Raw genomic sequence first — 20,909 nt, forward strand, 5'->3', positions numbered from 1 at the left:
GCAAGTGAAGACATTTACATTCTTTTCCTGGCAAGGATCAAACAGTGGGATAATTCTCTTGGATTATGGAGGTTGCCTGAACAAAGTTGGAGAAAATCAATCCCTCTCCCTAGGCTTAATCAGGCAAAGGGACAATGCACTTTGATAGGATGAAGTGTGTCAGCAGGGGATTTTTATTTGTAAGTTGTGCAAGCAATGTGTAACCTTTTCTGTGCTGCACCTATTTCATGCTTAAAACTTAAGCAAGGGGTGCTCAAAAATCAAGACAAAAGCAAATAACAGGAAGTACATTCTCACCTCCTGCACAGCGGTCTGTAAACTGTTCCCCAATTGTAGCAAGCAACAGCTCTTTCCAAACTGCAGACTAGCAAAAAACCAAGAAAATGAAGAAGCTGGTTACGTTGCAGTAAGTATTCCATTTGCAGTTTGAACAGCTATACTGTCTGCAACAGCCACAACATTATTCTGGTGCATTTTATTACAATTTCACATAAATTATATCTATATGTTTAACTTGAACTTATTCAACAGGTGACATCCAGCTAATTCATGCTCAAAGCAGAACCATAAAACCAGTGGACTTGCCCATTAATTTCATAGGGTCTACTCAGAGTATGATTTAGTTGGATATCTCACCAACTTCAATGATCATGCATCCAAATCTGTTCTGGAGCAAACCAGATACTATAGGCAGGAAAGAGTGCAAAAGTAAAAGTGAAGATACTGGCTGTCTGATAAATATACAACGGTCATTTGAAGAAAATAGTAACAGTGCCAGCAGCTTTTAAGCAGCCAGCACCCATATGAATGGAAGACTGATGCTCAGAAAACAACACACACTTCAGAATGCTATTAGAGGCAGAAGAAGAAGAAGAAGAAGAAGAAGAAGAAGAAGAAGAAGAAGAGGAGGAGGAGGAGGAGTTTGAACTTGATATGCTGCCTTTCACTCCCCTTAAGGAGTCTCAAAGCAGCTAACAATCTCCTTTCCCTTCCTCCCCCACAACAAACACTCTGTGAGGTGAGTGGGGCTGAGAGACTTCAGAGAAGTGTGACTAGCCCAAGGTCACCCAGCAGCTGCATGTGAAGGAGCGGGGAAGTGAACCCGGTTCACCAGATTACGAGTCCACCGCTCTTAACTACTACAAAACACTGGCAGAAATAAAAATGTCTTGAGCTGTCCATGATAAAAAATAATACATAAATGAAAGGCCATCTCATTATACAACTGAAGTTTAGTGTGAGTGATCCTTTACTGTTAAATAAGTAGACCACATGCACCTGCCTCACCATAACCAACTGGGTACGACTATATACAATGTTAAGCACGTACCGTATTGTCTTTGGGGACCTTCATTTTCCACACACCTCCCTTGGCATTGCTTTCTTCTTCCCTGAGTTGTGAGGAAAAAACAACACTTGGCTGCACAGACTGGCATTTTTTTTACACCTAGGTACTGTGCAAAGGCACAGATTCCAACAGCCCAGAATCTTACCTCATTTTAACATAAAAATAAATGCAAGTTTTTAAGCTCTGAAGCAGGGGGAAATGCCTAGGGAATTCTGAGAATGTAGGAAAGGACCAAATAGGATGCCTAGTGGTCCGGATGTTTTGGGACTACAATTCCCATCATCTCTGACCACTGGTCCTGTTAGCTAGGGATGATGGGAGTTGTAGTCCCAAAACATCTGGAGGGCCGAGTTTGCCCATGCCTGCTTTAGTTCTTCAACCCTTCCCAAGCCAACACAATAAATAAGTCAAAACAATAATAATGGAAAGCTTGTCCATACTTCATAGAAGTTGCGGGACTTGAAGTACTTTGAGAGAAAAATGAAACCTATTGTGCTACTGTCCTCCAGCACCTGCTGCTTGAAACAACTGCTTCACACTGCCTAATAGTAGGCAGACTCTGAGTAATCCGCTGGTGCATGAAAAGAAGATTTTTCTGAACATAGCCTGATCATACCTAAACATGTATTTATCACGGATCATATCCAACAAGTTTGTCCCAATAGTGCAAAGACCATCATCCTGCGTGATGAGACTTTTCTCCCCTCCCTGCCCAATCTGCTTCAAAGGGCTGGAGGAACCTCTAGAACAGACTGAAGGATGCATAGGGAGAGGACTTCCTGGTGCACAGGTGAAAATCTTTGCACTAATAGAATAACTTTGTTGAATACAATACTGCAATTTAGGTAACCCTACTTCAGAGCCTAACAGTTATGATACAAGTATACATTCTAGTGCCATTTAAAGCAAAATCTGGGTTGTGGATAGGCAGTTCCGCTGGTGAAAGTTTCAGAATAAGTGAAAAAGGCAGGGAAGGCACGCAAGTCTATGGTTTATTATATATAATATATACACTCCTCAAACATTATTAATTATAATCTTGATTATTAAACCACATTTCATGGATTAGAAGACAAAAACAAGGCCACTATCAAAATAATTAAAAGGAAACGACTTAGCTGTGACATTAATGCTACCAATTTTCCCCTACAAAAAAGTGACTGTGAAACTTTTGATCAAGGGGATTTCAGAAGAAACAAGCATATTTTTGCAATTATGACCTTCAAACTATGGCCCCTCTTAGATGCAGATTTCAAATACAAGTGCAGGTATGAAAGGAAACAGAACAGCTTTCATTTCCCTTTGGCATCCTTCTAGCATAGAAAAAAAGTCTAAAATAATTTCGGAAGAGACAAAAACACTTGCCCAAACATACAGGTCACCTTGATCTTGGGTATAATGACTTTTTGCATCAGGTGCAGGCAGGACTTGTCAACTAGGTGAGGCTCACCAAAGCAGCAATTTTATCAAGTGTTGCTCACTTTTGCAATCTGCCCATGTTTACACCTATACTGTAGACTGGTGCAGCCCCCGTAACATTAACTTCCTGAGTCTACAAGATTGGTATAATGGTTTGTTGCCTTTCACCATTGATGGCCAGTACTTTTTTCATTACTGCAGCTTAAGCAGCAAGTGCCTTTAAAAAAACACATCTGTGTTTTTTAAAAAACGTATTCATTTGTACAGACTGTTTTTTACAGTATTTGTCTTGCTTTCCTCATTAGACTCTTCTCATGGTTTTAAGGGAAATACATTGTGCGTGTAACAAGAACGTGCACCGCATTTTGGTCTTAGGTTTTAAAAAGAGCAGGTTGTCAGGATCAGCATCCAAGTAAGCAGAAGTTTGATTCAAGTCAGCAAGATCCATAGGGGTGTTTTGTTTTTGTTATTTCTATAAATACATTCATTGGGACGTGAGTGGCGCTGTGGGTTAAACTACAGAGCCTAGGGCTTGCCGATCAGAAGGTTGGCGGTTCAAATTGTTAGGATATTTCCGTTCCACCTTAAGAAGGGAGCAGGTTGTTGTGTCACAGCCTGCGTATTTCCTGTTCACAGGAAGTTTATGTTTTGTACATTGCTTTCGTTTTCTCTCTCTGTGCCTGAACATCGAAGCAGGCAGTCATGTTTTTCTTTGTTCTGACCAACGCTGAATAAAGTTGTAAATAATCCTCTCCTGGGTGCATCTTTCGTTGTGCGAACTCTGCTGAAAGAGCGTGCATCAGCCTTGGAATGTGGCATGCTATTTCTGAGGCTCGTGTCGCTAACTGACTGATACTGTATCTACGGGAGATTGATGGATTGTCCGGCATCGATGTGGAGGCATGATGGCCTTTGTCTCCCTGGCAGTATCCCAACACAAATCCCCATGACGGGGTGAGCACCCGTTGCTCAGTCCCTGCTCCTGCCAACCTAGCAGTTTGAAAGCACGTCAAAGTGCAAGTAGATAAATAGGTACCGCTCCGTGCGCTGCTCTGGTTTGCCAGAAGTGGTTTAGTCATGCTGGCCACATTATCCAGAAGCTGTACGCCGGCTCCCTCGGCCAGTAAAGCGAGATGAGCACCACAACCCCAGAGTCGGCCACGACTAGACCTAATGGTCAGGGGTCCCTTTACCTTTATAAATACATTGGACATGGCTACTTCAGGCATGTCCAAGACCTTGAGCACACCCAGCAGGATATTGCACTTTGTGAGCATAAGATGTGCACCACCACCACCACCACCCGCAAAACCCCACTTGTATCTCTGCATTTGTATCCATTTCAAAGGTGGTCTGCCACATGAAAAAGTGATCTACTGTTCAAGAAACATAAATCCAAAGCTTCATGCTGAGAGAGGGCAACCGATTGCACAGTTCCCTGAAGCCCAGCCTTGTCTATGCAGCACTTGCCACAAATAACCAAGATTTCAACATATTTTAACTTGATTTTGCAAAGCCTACTTTTAGGCAATTATATGCGAAAATCATATTGCATACAATTAACGTTTAAAAAACACCATGGGCAAACAAAAACCATTTCAGTGTAATTTATCATGTTTACTAAACATAGTTGTTTTTTTAAAAAAAATAACCTTCTGATCTTCTCCCTGCCCCCGCCTCTCCACTTTTGTTTCTATTTTCCCCCCATTTCTTCTAACTTACATGTAAATAAACAAATAATGAATGCAGTTTGTGCCCAGAGCGCCATAATAATGTGAATATAAACATACCACAGCGGCCGTCTTTCTCCACGCATTAAATGATAACTACATCTCAGAGGCAGGTTTGTCACAGGAGGAATATTGTTATAAACACTCCAGAAGATCTAAAGAGAATTATTACACTTCGTAAATTCACACATAACAGCATGGCATTTCCTTGCTTTGTTTAGCTCTGTGGTACAGCACATGCTCTGCCTGAAAGAGGTGCCAGGTTCAATCGCTGGCATCTCCAGATAAGGAAGACCACCCCCCGCAAGAGAGTCACTGCCAGTCCAAGGAACTGACTTGGTATAAGAAAGCTCTCCATGTTCATAAATAGGGAACAGGGTGTTGCTCATGTTTTTTCCACATGCTCCCCTAGCCTGAAGGACAGCTGCACCAAGACTTTTTGATTTCCTATATGCCCTTCACCAGAATATGCCAGGGTGGGTTACTATAAAATACAGTCCAAAACTATTACAGTGGTACCTCGGGTTACATACGCTTCAGGTTACATACGCTTCAGGTTACAGACTCCGCTAACCCAGAAATAGTACCTCGGGTTAAGAACTTTGCTTCAGGATGAGAACAGAAATCGTTTTCTGGCGGCACGGCAGCAGCAGGAGGCCCCATTAGTTAAAGTGGTGCTTCAGGTTAAAAACAGTTTCAGGTTAAGAACGGACCTCCGGAATGAATTAAGTGCTTAACCCGATGTACCACTGTACAGTGATTTAAAAAGCAATAACCAAGTGAAACAGTTTCAAGCGAAATGCAAGGTATTGGAACTAGACCCAGTTGTGTTTCCTAAGGAAGCTGGTTTTCTTCCACCGTGGTAGAAACTAAGCCACTAGCCTACAACTGATCTTCAATAATGCAACAATTCTGTATTCAGTGCCCTCTCAGATGAGCTTGTAAGTCACCACTTAAACTTGCAGCCCATAACTTTCGGCAAAACAACTAACACATTTTAAAGTAAATTGTAGCTATAATGTTATATTCATAAAGAAAACAAGGAACCTCCAACATCCTAAACAACAAGGGAATTGAGTCAACAATAAGCATCTTAAACAATGATTTTAAACATGACATTTTAGGCATGCTTTTTTAATTATTATTTTTGAAAGGACAATTATCCAGCATACCTATAGCTAACTAGTTCTGCATTGAACATTCAAAGGGTTGTATCCAATGAAGCCATTGCACAAGCAGAATGAATTCTGTTTCGGCAATGAATCTTCACCTTCCCTTTCATGTGCCTGCACACCCCCCCATCTGCTCTGTGGGTTTTTTGTTTTTCTGAGTGTACAGATTTTTGAGTGTGCATGGGGGGAGTGCATGGAGAAGAGAAATTATGTTACACCACTAGCTGCTACTAAGAAATTGGGTAAGGGGAATCCTGGGGTGCAAAATCTTAAAGACGACCATGTGCATATATTCCTACCTGGCCTTAACTCCCCCAAACTAAAGACTATGGGTGGTATTCAACTAAGTTCTGCTCACGGTGGCCTCACTGAAATTAAAGAACGTGACTAAGTTATGTCCAGTGATTTCAACAGATCTGTTCTGAGTAAAACTTAGGAGACTACTCAGGGAAGAATTTCATGCAAGACAATGTACAGCTGGTTGCATCTAACCAAATCACTGTGTGGAGGAGAGCATCTTCCACTTGTGCAACGGAACTTCTCCCCCCCACAAATATCTGCTCTAAGGGGCCCCCCAATTCTCCAGAGCAAGTTGGGGTGCACACCAGGGGGGGGGAGAGCTACGATCCAAGGCATGAACAGACGTTGTTCCACTCATGCAGTGACGTTGTTGGACACAACCTTGAATCAGATCCTTACAATCCCTGTACACTGAGAACAGGAAGTACAGCTCAACTTTCAAATGCAAGAGCAGGTTGCATTTCTGCTTCCAAGGCGGCACTGGCATTTCCCACAAGATAAGGGAGAATTATTCAGTGCCTTTTTTGCTTGTGGGCTTTCTCATGTTGATGTTTGGTCTATACAGATTGGTCTATAAAGATTGGTGGGTTCATTTCTGTCTTCCTGAGTAGGCCTCAAAAGATGGGGAGCGGACACTGGCAGCAGGAATGCAGCCTAGGATTCTGCGCATCTGTACTGCAACATAGTGACAAGGCCTTTACATCACACAGCCTCCAATCCCTTTTGTTTCATGCACCAAAATTAGTATTCACAGATCCCCCGCTTCCTGAAAATGAGCACTTTCTGTGTCTGCTTGACACTGTGATGAGACCAAGTTAGAATACACAGTAATTTTCTTTGTTTTACTATAGCACTGAGGAATTCTGTTCTCAGCTTCAAATTTTTGCCTGTTTATCATAAACTAGCAAAAACTGGTGCTGGATTCCCTACAGTTCAGCAGCTTATAGATCCATTCATGACAAAAAAAATATTTTTTAAGTAAATTAGTAAATGTGTGGCTTGTTGTTGTTGTTTTTTTAAAAAAACCTATACTTTTAAATTTAACATACAAAAATTGATCATTTCATTAGGGGCAAACTCAGTGATACATAGTTTTCTGTTCCTGCAGTAACCATGACTTTAGACCGGTAAAGGGTGTTTGCAAAAGCATTTTTCCTTATCATAAACCAAACTGACTGATTTTTCAAATGTTTTGTTAGATTAGAAGTTACATCTCAGCTCTGGAAAAAACCCCTGTTTGGTCTATCGATAATATCTGGGATTTTATACTGCAACATGAAATTCTCATATGCAGCATCTTTGTTACCTGTACAGTTTGTACTGTGTAGATTTTCTTTAAATTTGATGCACATTCAGCAGCTGTTGTCCCAGGAAGTGACCTTGAAAAAAAGAGAAAGAGGAAGAAACCATATAAAGATTCGGTATAGTAAGTGTACTTATCAGATTTATGAAAAGAAACACATTGATATACAGTGCTACCTCTGGTTATGAACTTAATTTGTTCCTGAGGTCCGTTCTTAACCTGAAACTGTTCTTAACCTGAGGTACCACTTTAGCTAATGGTGCCTCCCGCTGCCACCGTGCAATTTCTGCTCTCATCCTGAGGTAAAGTTCTTAACCCGAGGTACTACTTCCAGGTTAGTGAAGTCTGTAACCTAAGGTTTGTAACCCACGGTGTTTGTAACCCGAGGTACCACTGTAATAATAATTATAACACAAAAACATGCTTTTAAAATACATTTATATACGATGAGAGCAGGTACCATAACTTACATTATGGAAGTTGACATGGTAAAATGGTGAATCTGATCAATATATTTTGGTGGGTTGTTTTTTTAATCAATATATTTGTGTGATCATCCAACTCTGATTCACAACCAAGCTGTGTTTGAGAATTACCAATACCACGGGGTTTGTGGGTGGAAGGAAAAATGGAAGTCATAACAAAACAAACTGTTTTGAAGTCAGGTTTGGGGAGGGTGGTTACATCTACTGTCAGAAGGTCATGATATAGTTTCTTGTTTCTCTCTGTCCCTCCCCCTTTCCTTCCAGTCATCTTTTTCAATTTGGTTAATTAATTTTGAAATAGAATGCAGTTTTTATTTAATTTTACAAACATTTTGTCGTTGTAATTCTGCATAAGTTCTATTTGAATCCAGAAATTTCCCTCTTTTTTTCTAAACTATAATCACAAGCGTTGTTGTTGTTAAAAGAAAATAATAATAATAATAATACTGGAAGAAAGGCAACATGCACACATTTTGTTTTGTTAAATAAAAATATTAAAGTTCCAATCTTGCAGTTACGCCATTCAACTCCTATTCAGAGGGTGTTAAAGAAGCATAATACTGCAACACACTTGCCTCCATTGAATACAGTAGGAAATTACTTCTTTGTAAATATGATGAACACTGACAAATTGGAAGAAATACTGACTGAGGAGGGTGGGGTGCCCATATCCACCCAAACCTCCATGGACGTTCTTTAGCTTCAATCCTTATTTTAGCCACAGGCAGTGCTTTTCTTCTGGGGGTATGCATACCCCTAAACATTTTGTGAATTTCTGTACTTTTGTCCATTTACTGTATTTATTTTGCCCGATTTGAACTGTAAAATGGTGGTTGTCTTGAGTCAAAATGAGTGTACCCCTAAACTTTTTTTTAAAAGAAAAAAAAAAGCACTGGCCACAGGGATATACAGTGGTACCTCGAGTTACAAATGCCTCAGGTTACAAACGCTTCAGATTACAAACTCCGCTAACCTGGAAGAGTTACCTCAAGTTGAGAACTTTGCCCCAGGGAAATCGTGTGCTGGTGGCGCAGCAGCAGCAAGAGGCCCCATTAGCGAAAGCACGCCTCTAGTTAAGAACAGTTTCAGGTTAAGAACGGACCTCCTGAACGAATTAAGTTAACTAGAGGTACCACTGTATTTTAAACATATTCTGCATCTCACAAGGCTTAAAGAAACATTATCCTCACAACACAGGGGTTTTAATAAATTATTCTATTCATTTTACATCTGTGCCACTAGATGGCCACATTCTATAAATCTAGCAAGACCCTCTCTACAAGTGAGTAAAATCCAAGAATAAAAGCTCTTTTATCTATTTTATCTATTTTATTCTTTTATCATGGGACCGTGTTCTCATAATGAAACGGGCCATGCAGAGGTCTTAAATATACCTGCATATATTTCGTACAAATACAGTACAATATACTTCTGGTTAAGTTATCTATATAGACAGTGCTTTTCTTCTAAAAAATGTTTGGGGGATACTCTCATTTTCCTACTCATATTGAAATACTACCCCTCAATGAGGCCAAACTTAGATTCACAAAATGTTTAGGGGTATGCGTACCCCCCCCCCCAGAAAAAAGCACTGCATATAGATACCCTGGAATACTTTTTAAAAGAGACTATCTCTGGAGGAATCATGTTGCCTCTCTGTTGCGAAACCAACTTGAACAGCATCCTATGGACTATTGCAGGCATAGGCAAACTTGGCCCTCCAGATGTTTTTGGGACTACAACTCCCATCATCCCTAGCTAACAGGACCAGTGGTCAGGGATGATGGGAGTTGTAGTCCCAAAACATCTGGAGGGCCAAGTTTGCCTATGCCTGGACTACTGAGTTACCCGAATCTATCTAATCTCAAGCGATATGCACCCAATATGGTTCCAATTACAACCAATAAGCTGACAACCATAGCAGCAAGATCGACAAGTCTTGCCAAGCAAAAAGATCCCATTAGCGGTATCTGTAGCAAAGGGGTAGTGTTTTCTTTGGGCCTGGATTCAGTCTTTGCTCACCTACAGAATTAGGTTGGCAGGAGCTGGGACAGAGCAACGGGAGCTCACTCCATCACGGGGATTTGAACCGCCAACCTTCTGATCGGCAAGCTCAGTGGTTTAGACCACACCTGTGTCCCTGGCAGTGCTAGATAAACTAATGACATGGCTTGGTGTAAGGCAACTTCCTATGAGTGCAGCCCTGTCCAACACAGGCTGCATACTTAAATCCTGGATTACCAAACCCTCACTAAACACAAACAAGCAGATGGGTGCAAAAGAGGGTCTGCCTGGCAGCCTTGATGTATGAATTTACTTCTGTAAGTGAAGCTCTTCTTCTGTTTATAGAACTACTACCTTAATACATACACGTATCTTGGTGTGAAACAGACCTAAGTGCTGAATCCATGAAGAAAAATGATCCTCATTTTGAATCTGCCCCACAGTGTAGACAAAATGTAGTTCTCCTGCTATATCAGATGGTGAAATATGTTTCCAAAGGCTGCCATTGTCTACATCTGGTTATGTCAATGAAAGATTTATCATTAACTTTATGGAGGATTGGCATACAGGCCAGCACTGGGCCCAGGTTGACATTCCCACCTAAACGTTAAACTATTTTCTCCAACAAACTAAAATACATTTTGGAAGAAGAGAGGGAGAGACTTGGCACAACAAAGTAAGTTTGGCAATATCAAAATGTCCATGAAAGAGTTCCAAGGGGACAATTTAATACTGATGTGAAAACATTCTGTAAGCACTCCAAGGGTAACCTTGGCCTGCCAGGCTGAGAATGGTATTTCAGTGCAAATTAAGTGACTGTAATCAGACAACAGTGCATGCCTGAAACAAATTTTGTTGAGCGGTTCCTACACAGTCTCTTTCAGAAGACGCTCGACATAGTTACGGTGATGACAGCAAGTTGTTTTTGGCCAGTAATTTACTCCACAAGGCTTTCATTACTTTCACTTCCCTGAAATTAAGAGGGCAAATGTCAGATGGCCACTGACTGTCACCCTATTTCATGGTGGAAAAAGAACTAACCTATTCCAGTAAAACTGGAACTAACAACAGCAGAGGATAATATACAACCAATGCCTAAACAACATGTCTGTTAAGGGTGTGTCCCTTAACAGCTGCAATTTATACGCTTCGGCTCTGGATCCATTCCAGTCCGGCTTCCGCGCTGGTCATGGGACCGAGACGGCTCTGGTCGCCCTAACAGATGATCTTCGTAGACAGCTGGACCGAGGCGGGTCGGGGCTGCTGATTCTTCTAGATCTGTCAGCAGCTTTCGACATGGTCGATCACGAACTTCTGGACCACCGCCTCACCGACGTGGGGATCCAGGGCGCAGTCCTTCAATGGCTGCGCTCGTTTCTCTCTGGTCGGGGACAGAGGGTGGCGCTTGGGGGGGAACTGTCATCCCGCCACTCCTTGGTGTGTGGAGTGCCTCAGGGTGCGATTCTCTCCCCGATGCTTTTTAACATCTTTATGCGCCCCCTCGCCCAGCTTGTCCGGAGTTTTGGGCTGGGCTGCCATCAGTATGCTGATGACACCCAACTCTATCTGTTGATGGATGGCCATCCTGACTCGGCCCCAGACACACTGATCAGATGCTTGGAAGCTGTGGCTGGATGGTTACGTGGGAGCCGGCTGAAGTTAAATCCTTCGAAGACAGAGGTCCTCTGGCTGGGACGGGACGATATGGGATTGAGGGGGCAACTCCCATCTCTTGCGGGGGTGCAATTAGTGCCAGCACCGTCCGTTAAGAGTTTGGGTGTAATCTTCGATACCTCCCTCTCCATGGAGGCGCAGATTGCAGCTATAACAAAGGCGGCATTTTTTCATCTCCGCCAAGCTAAGCAGTTGGCTCCTTACCTCTCTCGCCCTGACCTAGCCACTGTGATCCATGCGACGGTCACCTCCAGACTGGATTATTGTAACTCGCTCTACGTGGGGCTGCCCTTGAGACTGACCCAGAAACTCCAGCGGGTGCAGAATGCCGCAGCGAGACTCCTTACGGGGTCTTCGCTGCGGGATCACATTCATCCGGTGCTACACCAGCTGCACTGGCTCCCGGTGGAGTACAGGATCAGGTTTAAGGTGCTGGTTTTAACCTTCAAAGCCCTACACGGCTTAGGACCCTCGTATCTACGGGACCGCCTCTCCTGGTATGCCCCACAGAGGAACTTACGGTCCTCAAATAAAAACATCTTGAAGGTCCCAGGCCACAGAGAGGTTAGGCTGGCCTCAACTAGAGCCAGGGCTTTTTCGGCTGCGGCTCCAACCTGGTGGAACGCTCTGTCACAAGAGACAAGGGCCCTGCAGGACTTGACATCTTTCCGCAGGGCCTGCAAGACAGAGCTGTTCCACCAGGCCTTTGGTTAGGGCACAGCCTGACTCCCTCCTTTGGCAATCTTTACAATACTTTAGTTTATGGTTGCCATCAATTTTGATTTTAATTAATTCTTATGATGTTTTTATAATGTGGCACTATTTTAGTGTTGTTAGCCGCCCTGAGCCCGGCTTCGGCTGGGGAGGGCGGGATATAAATAAAATTTATTATTATTATTATTATTATTGAAATAGTTAGTTGATCTCTGGTTTAAAAATATTTTTTCTTATTTTTATTGTATAGTTTTAAGTATGACTGTTGTAAACCACTCCGATATCATTTATGAGTAAGCAGTATATAAATATTTGTACAAATTAAATTAAATTTCCTGTCAGTGAACATGAGAAACCCTTACTTAACATGTTAAACTAAACCTTTTTTGGTTAAATAACATCTGGCTGCAGTGCTTTTAACTCACTCACAGCGGCCTGTAGTCAACTTTTATGCAGAGTATACACACTGAAATTAGTGACAACTAATTTAGGTCAATTAATTTCAATAGATCTACTCCAAGTAAAAGATAGTTAACTACAACCCTGTCTTTTTAACCATGCATAACACATACAGCACCATAACCCCCCCCACACACACACCCCAGAGAAATGTAAGAGAAGTATGCTAGGTGAAACAAACATTTTCTAAGTTTTTAGTCTACATCATGAATATTTTTCAGGCTCTTTAAAAACGTACATGTACTTTACATTTCATGCAAAATTATAATCATAAAATATGCAAAAAGTGTACAGTAGTATTAAACAAATATATACAGGGTAAAATCTAATGTTTCACAATTAGCAGAATGTGCTGCAATAGCACGGAGAGATAAAAATCAGATTGCGAAATTCTGGTTCAAGCTACTACTAACATTTCTAGCAGTAGCAAAGGTGCCGGAACTCCTGGAAACCACAACCTCTAAATCTGGTGATCCAGTATGTGCTAATCCCAGATGTGCATCAGGTTTTGCAAGCCTTATGACCTCCCTCCTCTTCCCTTCTGCAGAGGGGAGTGACAGTACGAACTTCAAATGACTGTGCTGCAAATGTCAGGTGTGCCTGTAGGTGGTGATGTGTACAAACGAAGCTCTCCCGAGTTACCTCTTCCCTTTTATTTCTCTCTCTTTCTGGAACAGAGGCTCTTTGATCACTATAACAATACCATACAGAACAGTACTATGCAGAGTGATGCAGATTCTCATTAGGTTTATTTCTATGATTATGGATGAAATTCAGTGTAGCACTAAGTGGGGAATGTGTGCATGGAAGGAAGTCCACTCACGCAATGAGACTTATCCCCTCTTCCCTCCATCCCACAACCCCTAAACTGTTCTGGGTCTTACTAGCTAGCAGCTGGTGGTCAGGGTGTGGTTTAAAAGGCTAGTTAGTATAAGGCCTCCATCTCAAACTTTCCACTTGCTGGGAATAACACAGGTCTCTAGCTCCTAGTTTTTCTGCCTTACCTGAACTATCTGCCCTTGGATTGTTGCCTGACTTTCTCCCTCGGTCATATTTGAACCTAGACTGATTCTTGATGCTTGATCCTGGTTTGTTTGGACCAGGGGTTGGCAAACTAAGTACCGGGGGCCAGATCAGGCCCAATTGCCTTCAGGATCCAGCCCGCGCACTGTCCATGGATCGGCATGGGGATTCTGTTCATTCGGGCTACACCATTTCTCCCCCCCCCAAGCCATTCCATCCCCGCCCCTCACAAACACCATGGCGGCGCCTCCTCCCTCCCTCCTCCTGGCTTCTCCCCGACCTGCCTAGAGGAGGAAGGGGGCTGGGCTGAGCTGGCTGGGCGCCATTTTAAACAGCCCCTCTCTGGAGCCAGCCACCACACTGGTGCTCCTGTGGGCCAGAGAGCGGAGCGGATGAGCTCACTCTGCCTACCCACAAGAAGCAGCAGCAGCGGCAGCCCCTGGGAAGGTAAGTGGGGCTGGGGAGGAGGACTACTTGCCCCCCCTTGCCTCATCTTCCAGCTCTCCCCCCCCCAGTGCCGCTTCTCCAGCCCACCACAAGGTCTGAGGGACAGTGGACTGGCCCGCGGCTTATTTTTTTTGCCAACCCCTGGTTTGGACTGTGCTGTATCTGCAATGCTACCCTTGCTTATGAATACTTTAGTGAGAGGCTTATACCTTCTGTGAGGCCTTAGCATCTCAGGGCATCCCCTGGACTGTGAAAACCTCCTGGATCTATGAGGTGGGTGATCACAAGAGTGGGGGTTTTTTCTGTGGTGGCTCCACACTATTGACACCCCCAGTAGAGTGGCAGCATGTGATTACAAAGGCTTTTCAGAAGGCCTTAAATAATCATTTGTTTTGTTTGGCCTACCCTAGCACTGACTGCAATCTAGAGTATGGTTAAGGAGCAGGAATTCCGAATCTGTTTCAGTTTTGTCAGTTACTCTTAGTGTATACAATAATTTCTTATACTTAGTAATTTTATTGTTGTAAGTTGCTTTGGATGGGTTTTGTCTGGAAAAGTGGAATACAAATATTTGTCCACAGGCTTTAGCTGAGATTCCTGCATTGCAGGGGGTTGGACTAGATGACCCTTGGTGTCCCTTCCGACTCTTAAGATTCTATGATTCAAGCAGCCAAACACAGCAGCTTGGAAGATTCACCACTTGGTAATCAGGCGGGATAACTTAGTTGGAAGAACAGGTTCTTCTCTTCCACACAATCTAAATGCCATGAATAGCTAACATATGACTGGGTAAATAAACTGGTAACATTTGTAGAATAGCCTGTAAGGTTGAAGGTTGTCACTTTGGCTACCAAGCTAACCACCTTCAATCCACAGAGCTGTTGTGTCAATTGCAGGCTGTGCGGTGGTAATCTGCCAAGTAGGAAGACGCCAAAGGTGCTTTGACCCAATGGGGATTCATCCTACCTCCTGGACCATAGGTCACAGTAATCTAGCCAAACTACCTACCAGGTGAAGCTGGAACATGTGCAGAGGAGGGCAACGAACATACGAATCAATGACTTCTGCTCTTTCGTACAACCAAAGAAGGCATTGTACTTGCTATTGGCACATGTTTATTTGCATGTGTTTCGTATTTATATGAGAACCAACTTTACCTGAATCTGGTTGGCCACTGTTTAAGCAGAATAGATGGGCCTTTAAGCTGGCCTAGCTTTTATGCATGCCTCAGATGGACTGCTACCACTGCAAAATGTGACCTCACTTTAGTCCAGTCATTAAAACATGGTAAGGGAAACACTGGCCCTCCATATATTGTTGGACTACTACTCACATAATCATCTCTGGCCAGTGGTGAGGCTGACTGGAACTGATGGAAGATGGAATCCAACAGCATCCATAGAGCCCCAGCCTGCCCACCTCTGCAGAAAGTATTTCAGAAAATTCTATTCTGCATGTGAGAAGGCCAAATTAACTTGGGGTGGAACTGAAGGCAGAAGAGGAGTCCTGTTCCAGACTTAGCCTGCCAATTACAGTACTCTAATTTCCAATCGTCTAAATAATAATAAACCTCAGCAAGTGCCCAGCTGCCCTGTTCTGTCCTCAAGACTATGGCTTCTAATAATAGGTTGGGGTCGGGTAGGGTCACTGATGTAACCACAGAAGAAAAGTCTTTTACAAATGTTTCCTTACTGAAAGCAAGGCTGTGATGGAAAACGTGCAGTGGTCTGACTTCCTGCTAAAGTAGCCCTCAAATTAGGAGGCACATCTTGAGTGGGGGATTCTTTCCTTGTGTGGCACATTACATAATTTGCAGTATGTACAGAAATTTCAGAATACTCCACTTATGTGAGTCTCACTCACTTTGGTGACATTTCTGCAAGCTGATCTTGGTTTTGTTACCTTTCAGTAATGTCTTACTGTTGGCAGCCAAGTAATTAAACAACCTTGGAAGGATTTGTATAATCAAAGGCCCAATATTTTATTTTTTTCAAAAAAAACATGAGATACAGACAGCTGAAATGAAAGGTTGTAAATATCTAGATGGCTCCCTGAGTGTAATTATGCATGAAACCAGCACATAATATGATAGCAATAATAGAAACTCAAGAGTATGAAGGGCTGTTTTTTTAAGGAACAAAACAGCTTTTGCCAACGGCTTTGGGCAGTAGTTGCCAGCATAGTGCTGTTCAGAATGATCAACTGTCAGGGGTGGGACCTGTAGTCCAACAAACATCTGGTGGTCACCATGTTGGCCAGGCATAGGCAAACTCCAGCCCTCCAGAAGTCTGGGACTACAATTCCCATCATCCCTAGCTAACAGGACCAGTGGTCAGGGATGATGGGAATTGTAGTCCCAAACATCTGGAGGGCCAGAGTTTGGCTATGCCTGATGTTGGCTATACCCCTGACTTAGGAAGTAAATTAGAATCTGGACAGAGATTTGATTGTCTATTCCTGTCCTCTACTTCTGCACGCTTAAATATTATCTCTCCTTCACAATTCCTGCCCTTAAGAAACTAGAACAAAACTCATTGATACCCCCACCACGGTATATAACCAAATATATATCACCTAAATAATATGTATCTAATCACTGATTTTAACTTTTTGGGTACTTCATGTAAATGGTGAAAACTGGATTCTATGGATTAGTCCTGGGGGGAGGGGGAACTTTTTTTAAAAAAAAAAAGCAACAACAGAAAAGCACCTAACATCATCTTCAGTGCCACATCTGGTGAATCCCAACTTGAGAGAAAGGTGGGATATAAATGCATTAAATAATATAAATGTTGGCTTATAGTGACCCTAGAGATTTCTTGTCACCTTTTGTTGCTTTGTTTGCTTACCCAAGGGATTTTGAATGGTTTTGCTGAACTATTCCTGGCCTGCAGACACATTGTGCTTTGGGCACCTTGCTTGCTTCTACAATCAATATGTGGATTATACCGAAGGGGTTTGTAAGATGAGGTAGCTTAGATCGTTCTTTATCCTACAGCAAGATGCCCTGCCATGTGTTAAAATACCTGATGTAAGATGACTATAATTTAAAGGCAGCAGAAGCAATCTTGGCCTACAAGCTATGAGAAAATTTAAAAAGGATAATTTCCTGATGCGTTTAAGTGGAGAATGAGATGGCAGAGATATGATTTTAGCAGCAAAAATGTGGACCCAGATGAGGAGAGCAGAATGCTACTTCCTTACCTCCTTGCATCTTCTTTCCCAAGTACTTTTGCTTTTGCTGAGCTACAAAACATCAAGTAACTTTGGTTGTGAGAGGTAAAGGGGCAGCACATCTCACCCACGTGTTCCTTTTGCTGTTAAAATCAGATGCACTTCCCACTATCTTCATGATATCAGAGTTCCATTTTTAAGTACACAAAACTACCATGGTCACATCCTAGCTTGTCCCTTAGTATTTAATTTCAGCAAACCCTTCAGTGGTTGTAAAAGGTGCTAATAAAATGCAATTGGTCATAAGAACATTTCAGGATTTATGTAGCTTGCCAGAGAAAGCTGTTTATACCTCAAGGACATGTTTCTTTCTCAAGTTACAAAAGCAGATTGGTACAGGAAAACAAGCCAACCACCTATGACAAGCTCCGACTGGACAGAGTGTGTGTGTGTCATTTGACAAGTACTGGGATATCATGGAGTTATAAAAAGCAAGGCTAAAGAAGCAACCAATTGTAGTCTGATGCAGTATAAGAAAGCAAGCATGTCAGTCTGATTTTGTAATGACTGGAGGAGTGGATCTGGAGTGAGAGACACTGGGAACAAGTCTTATATGGCTTTGAATCTTGTGGAAAATAAACACTGGATAGAGATTTTAAGAAAGGATTATGGTTTCTTAGCAAAACAGAGAGGGGAACCAAGGTTTGTTTGTTTTTTATAATGAGTGGAGGGAAGGAAGCTCTATTTTAAAGCAGTGAATGAAAAACAAGGTAGGAAGAGATCATGTTGCAAATTATGGACAGTTAAGAGCAGATCAAAGTTTGAACCACAGAAGGATATTTCAAGAATATGGGTTGATATAAAATAAAATAGCAACACAAAACTTAATGAGAAGGGAAGAGACAGTAGTTAATCCTTTGTAAAAATTGGCTATGCTCACCCTAAAGTTTCACCTATTGAATGTCTGCCCATCGTAGGACTTTAAAGGAAGGGGGCAACCAAGCACGGATTGTAAGGTTTGTGTTGAAATAATATTTGCCATTGATACATGTTCAGTAAGTGTCTTTGTGTGTGTGAAACCTCAGAGTAAATAATCTGCCTTTAATCCAGAATAACTACCACCCACTACTTCCCTAACTTTCATTACAATCCACTTCACCAACACCATAGTTCTTACAGGCATGCACAGAAAGTTAATGCCAAATAGGATGGTTAATGGTTATTAAGGAGTCATCGGTTTGTACTGTGGCCTGGAATACACACCTTTAAAGGGCAAAAAAATAGTCATTTCTAAATAGTGAATATTACCTATATTACCACTATGCTTTCCCCCCCAAGATGACTTCTAAAGTGACTCCGTGATGTGGCACAGAAGAACCTTGCAACACAATCCTACATGTTTGTTCAGTGGGACTTACTCCCAGGTAAAAGTGTATAGGATAGCAGCCCCACTGTTCTTTAATGGGTGTGGATGTGCCCCCATCAAATTTACATGTGGGGTTGGGTCTGAGGGGAAGATTAGGAAGAATGAGTGGGGAAAACAACAGTATGCAGTCTCGAAAGTAAGCAAGGAGACAGAAACTGTTCAGCTGGTAAGAGGGTGGCACGGCCCCTCTCTGATATTGGGTAAAGGATTATGGCTAACTTTTTAATGGCTAAGCCTTTTCCTCAATTTATGCCTTGTGAGTTTAGTTTAGTTTTTTAAATAAAGCATGTGGACTGCAGTGTCCTCTGATACAAAAGAAGTAGCAGTACTCCTTTTAACTTTTTGTCACTGGTAGGGAAAACGGGGTCATACGACAATACGTTTCTCATCAAGGCCCGTTTTATGGTACATGCAATTAAAAAACGTTATTGTTAAATTTATATCTCACCCTTCCTCCCAAAGGAGGCCAGGGCAAAACAAATACATTGTTTTGTTTTGCTTTAGCTTAGGGAATCCATGCCCTTGGGGATGTATTTCCAGACAGCAGCTGGTCTGAAAACTATCCAGAGAAGGTTGCTTAAATCAATAAACAAACCACCTTAAGCGCTGGATGCATTAAAAAGAAGTTCCGAAACGGGCAACAAATGGAGCAGAAATGCCACCCAATGGGATAAAAACACAACAGCTAGGATGCCCCAAGTTCTTCTAGGGTACCTAAGAGACGAGCCTTTCCCAAGGCAACCCACCGAGTAATGGTGCCCTTTTCCCACCCGGCCAAGTCTCTCGTGCGTCTCAAACCTTGAGGAGGGGTTAAAGCTGCACTTGTTGCCTTTTCTGCCGGCAAGCTAGATGCGCGCGTGCATTGTGTGTGGATACCACCGAGTCAGGAAAAGTGAGCCTCTATCACTTCCCTCTAAGAGCCCCTATCACTTCAACACGCTTAACAAGGGATGATCCCCGGGCTATGGAAAAAGAGGTCTCAAGAGTTCAAAACCTCGCGTTGAGAGCCCTGGAAATAGCGAGGAGGAGAAAGCGAGCCTGAGGGCGCCCAGGGCTGGTTGCGGGTGGGGGAGGGCAGAAACAGCAGCTCCGGGTGGGTTAAGCGAAGTGAAGCAATCGGTGGGGCTGGAGAAGAGAAGATCCCCCCTCCCTTTTCGCTGCCCTCGGCGGAGAAGGGAATTAATTCACCATGGGGACGGGGAAGGAGCGAGCTGAGCAGGAGAGGAGGCGGCGGCGGCGGCGAACAAAGGCCGGTCCTACGCCGCCCACCCCCGCCGCTGCCCCCTCGAGCGCGCCTTTTCCCACCCTACCGGCGCGGGAGAGGCGAGCTCCAGGCCGCGCGCTCTCGCCGCGAGCTCCTTCTCCTCCTCCTCCTCCTGCCGCTCGCCTTCCCCATCCGGTGTGCCGGCGGCCCCGCACTCACTTGTCGAGCCAGAAGGTCCACGGCGAGTGCAGCGGGATCCCCTCGCCGGCGTCGGGCTCCAGGCCGCTCAGCTGCTGCTGCGGGTCGGGGTCGAGGTCGGCCTCGTCGTCCGCCTGGTGCTGCTGCTGTGGCGCCGCCGCTGCCGGGCTCGGGGGCTCGGGCGGGCCCGGCTGCCTCTCGGGGGGGCTGAGCGCCATTGCCCTGCGCTTCCTTCGGCCCAGGCTGAGTCAGCGCCGCCTCGCTCGGCGAAAGCCCGCCTTGTTGCGTACACAGCCGGCGGGCAGCAGGGGGCCCTGCCCGCCCGCTGCAAATCTGGCACGCCGAGCGGGCAGGCCTCGCTCGCTCTGTCGCTGGCTGGGGGATCTCGCCTATTTATAGCGCCTTTGGCTGAGCGGCGGCCCCCTGCCCCGAGCGGCTTGCAGTCTCCTCTCCCACCCATGTCTCCTCCATTCAATCTCGTCACAGTGGAGGGAGGCGCAGCTGGTCCTTTGAGCAGATCCCGGTGTGGATTTTTGTCACACACTCTCTCTCTTCGCTGCCTGCTTTCTAACCGGCCATAAGTGAGTTTAAAACCAAGCCATTACAATAAATTGAATCTGGATGGGTGTTGGTTTTGTTCGAGAAGCTGGGCTTCGGATTCCACCTCGGCCTAAACTCAGCTGCCTTCATTGGGTTTGCCCCATTTACACCACTTTGTTAGATGGGCAGAGGCGCAGAAAATTATAGTGTGTACTTTGAGCCTCCACAGTCGGCTGAGGTGGAATTTGAAGCCTCTTTGGACACATCTTAACACTTTCCACTGGCTCTT

General features: G+C 43.8%; 1 protein-coding gene across 1 annotated transcript in view; it reads right to left on the reverse strand.

Moving 5' to 3' along the window:
- The window catches only part of EIF4E3 (eukaryotic translation initiation factor 4E family member 3), a 24,075-nt gene extending 3,619 nt beyond the window's left edge, over positions 1-20,456 (reverse strand). Inside the window, exons 1-5 of the mRNA XM_081184369.1 lie at positions 20,102-20,456; positions 7,276-7,348; positions 4,558-4,652; positions 1,331-1,391; positions 298-364 (exon numbers count right to left, since the gene is read on the reverse strand). Of these exons, the coding sequence (XP_081040495.1) occupies positions 298-364; positions 1,331-1,391; positions 4,558-4,652; positions 7,276-7,348; positions 20,102-20,298 (493 nt within the window). The 5' untranslated portion in view covers positions 20,299-20,456. The remainder of the gene's footprint in view (positions 1-297; positions 365-1,330; positions 1,392-4,557; positions 4,653-7,275; positions 7,349-20,101) is intronic.
- Positions 20,457-20,909: the final 453 nt, after the last annotated feature.

This window comes from Podarcis bocagei, assembly GCF_964188305.1.
Source record: "Podarcis bocagei genome assembly, chromosome: 2".
In the NCBI taxonomy this organism is placed as follows: Eukaryota; Metazoa; Chordata; class Lepidosauria; order Squamata; family Lacertidae; genus Podarcis; species Podarcis bocagei.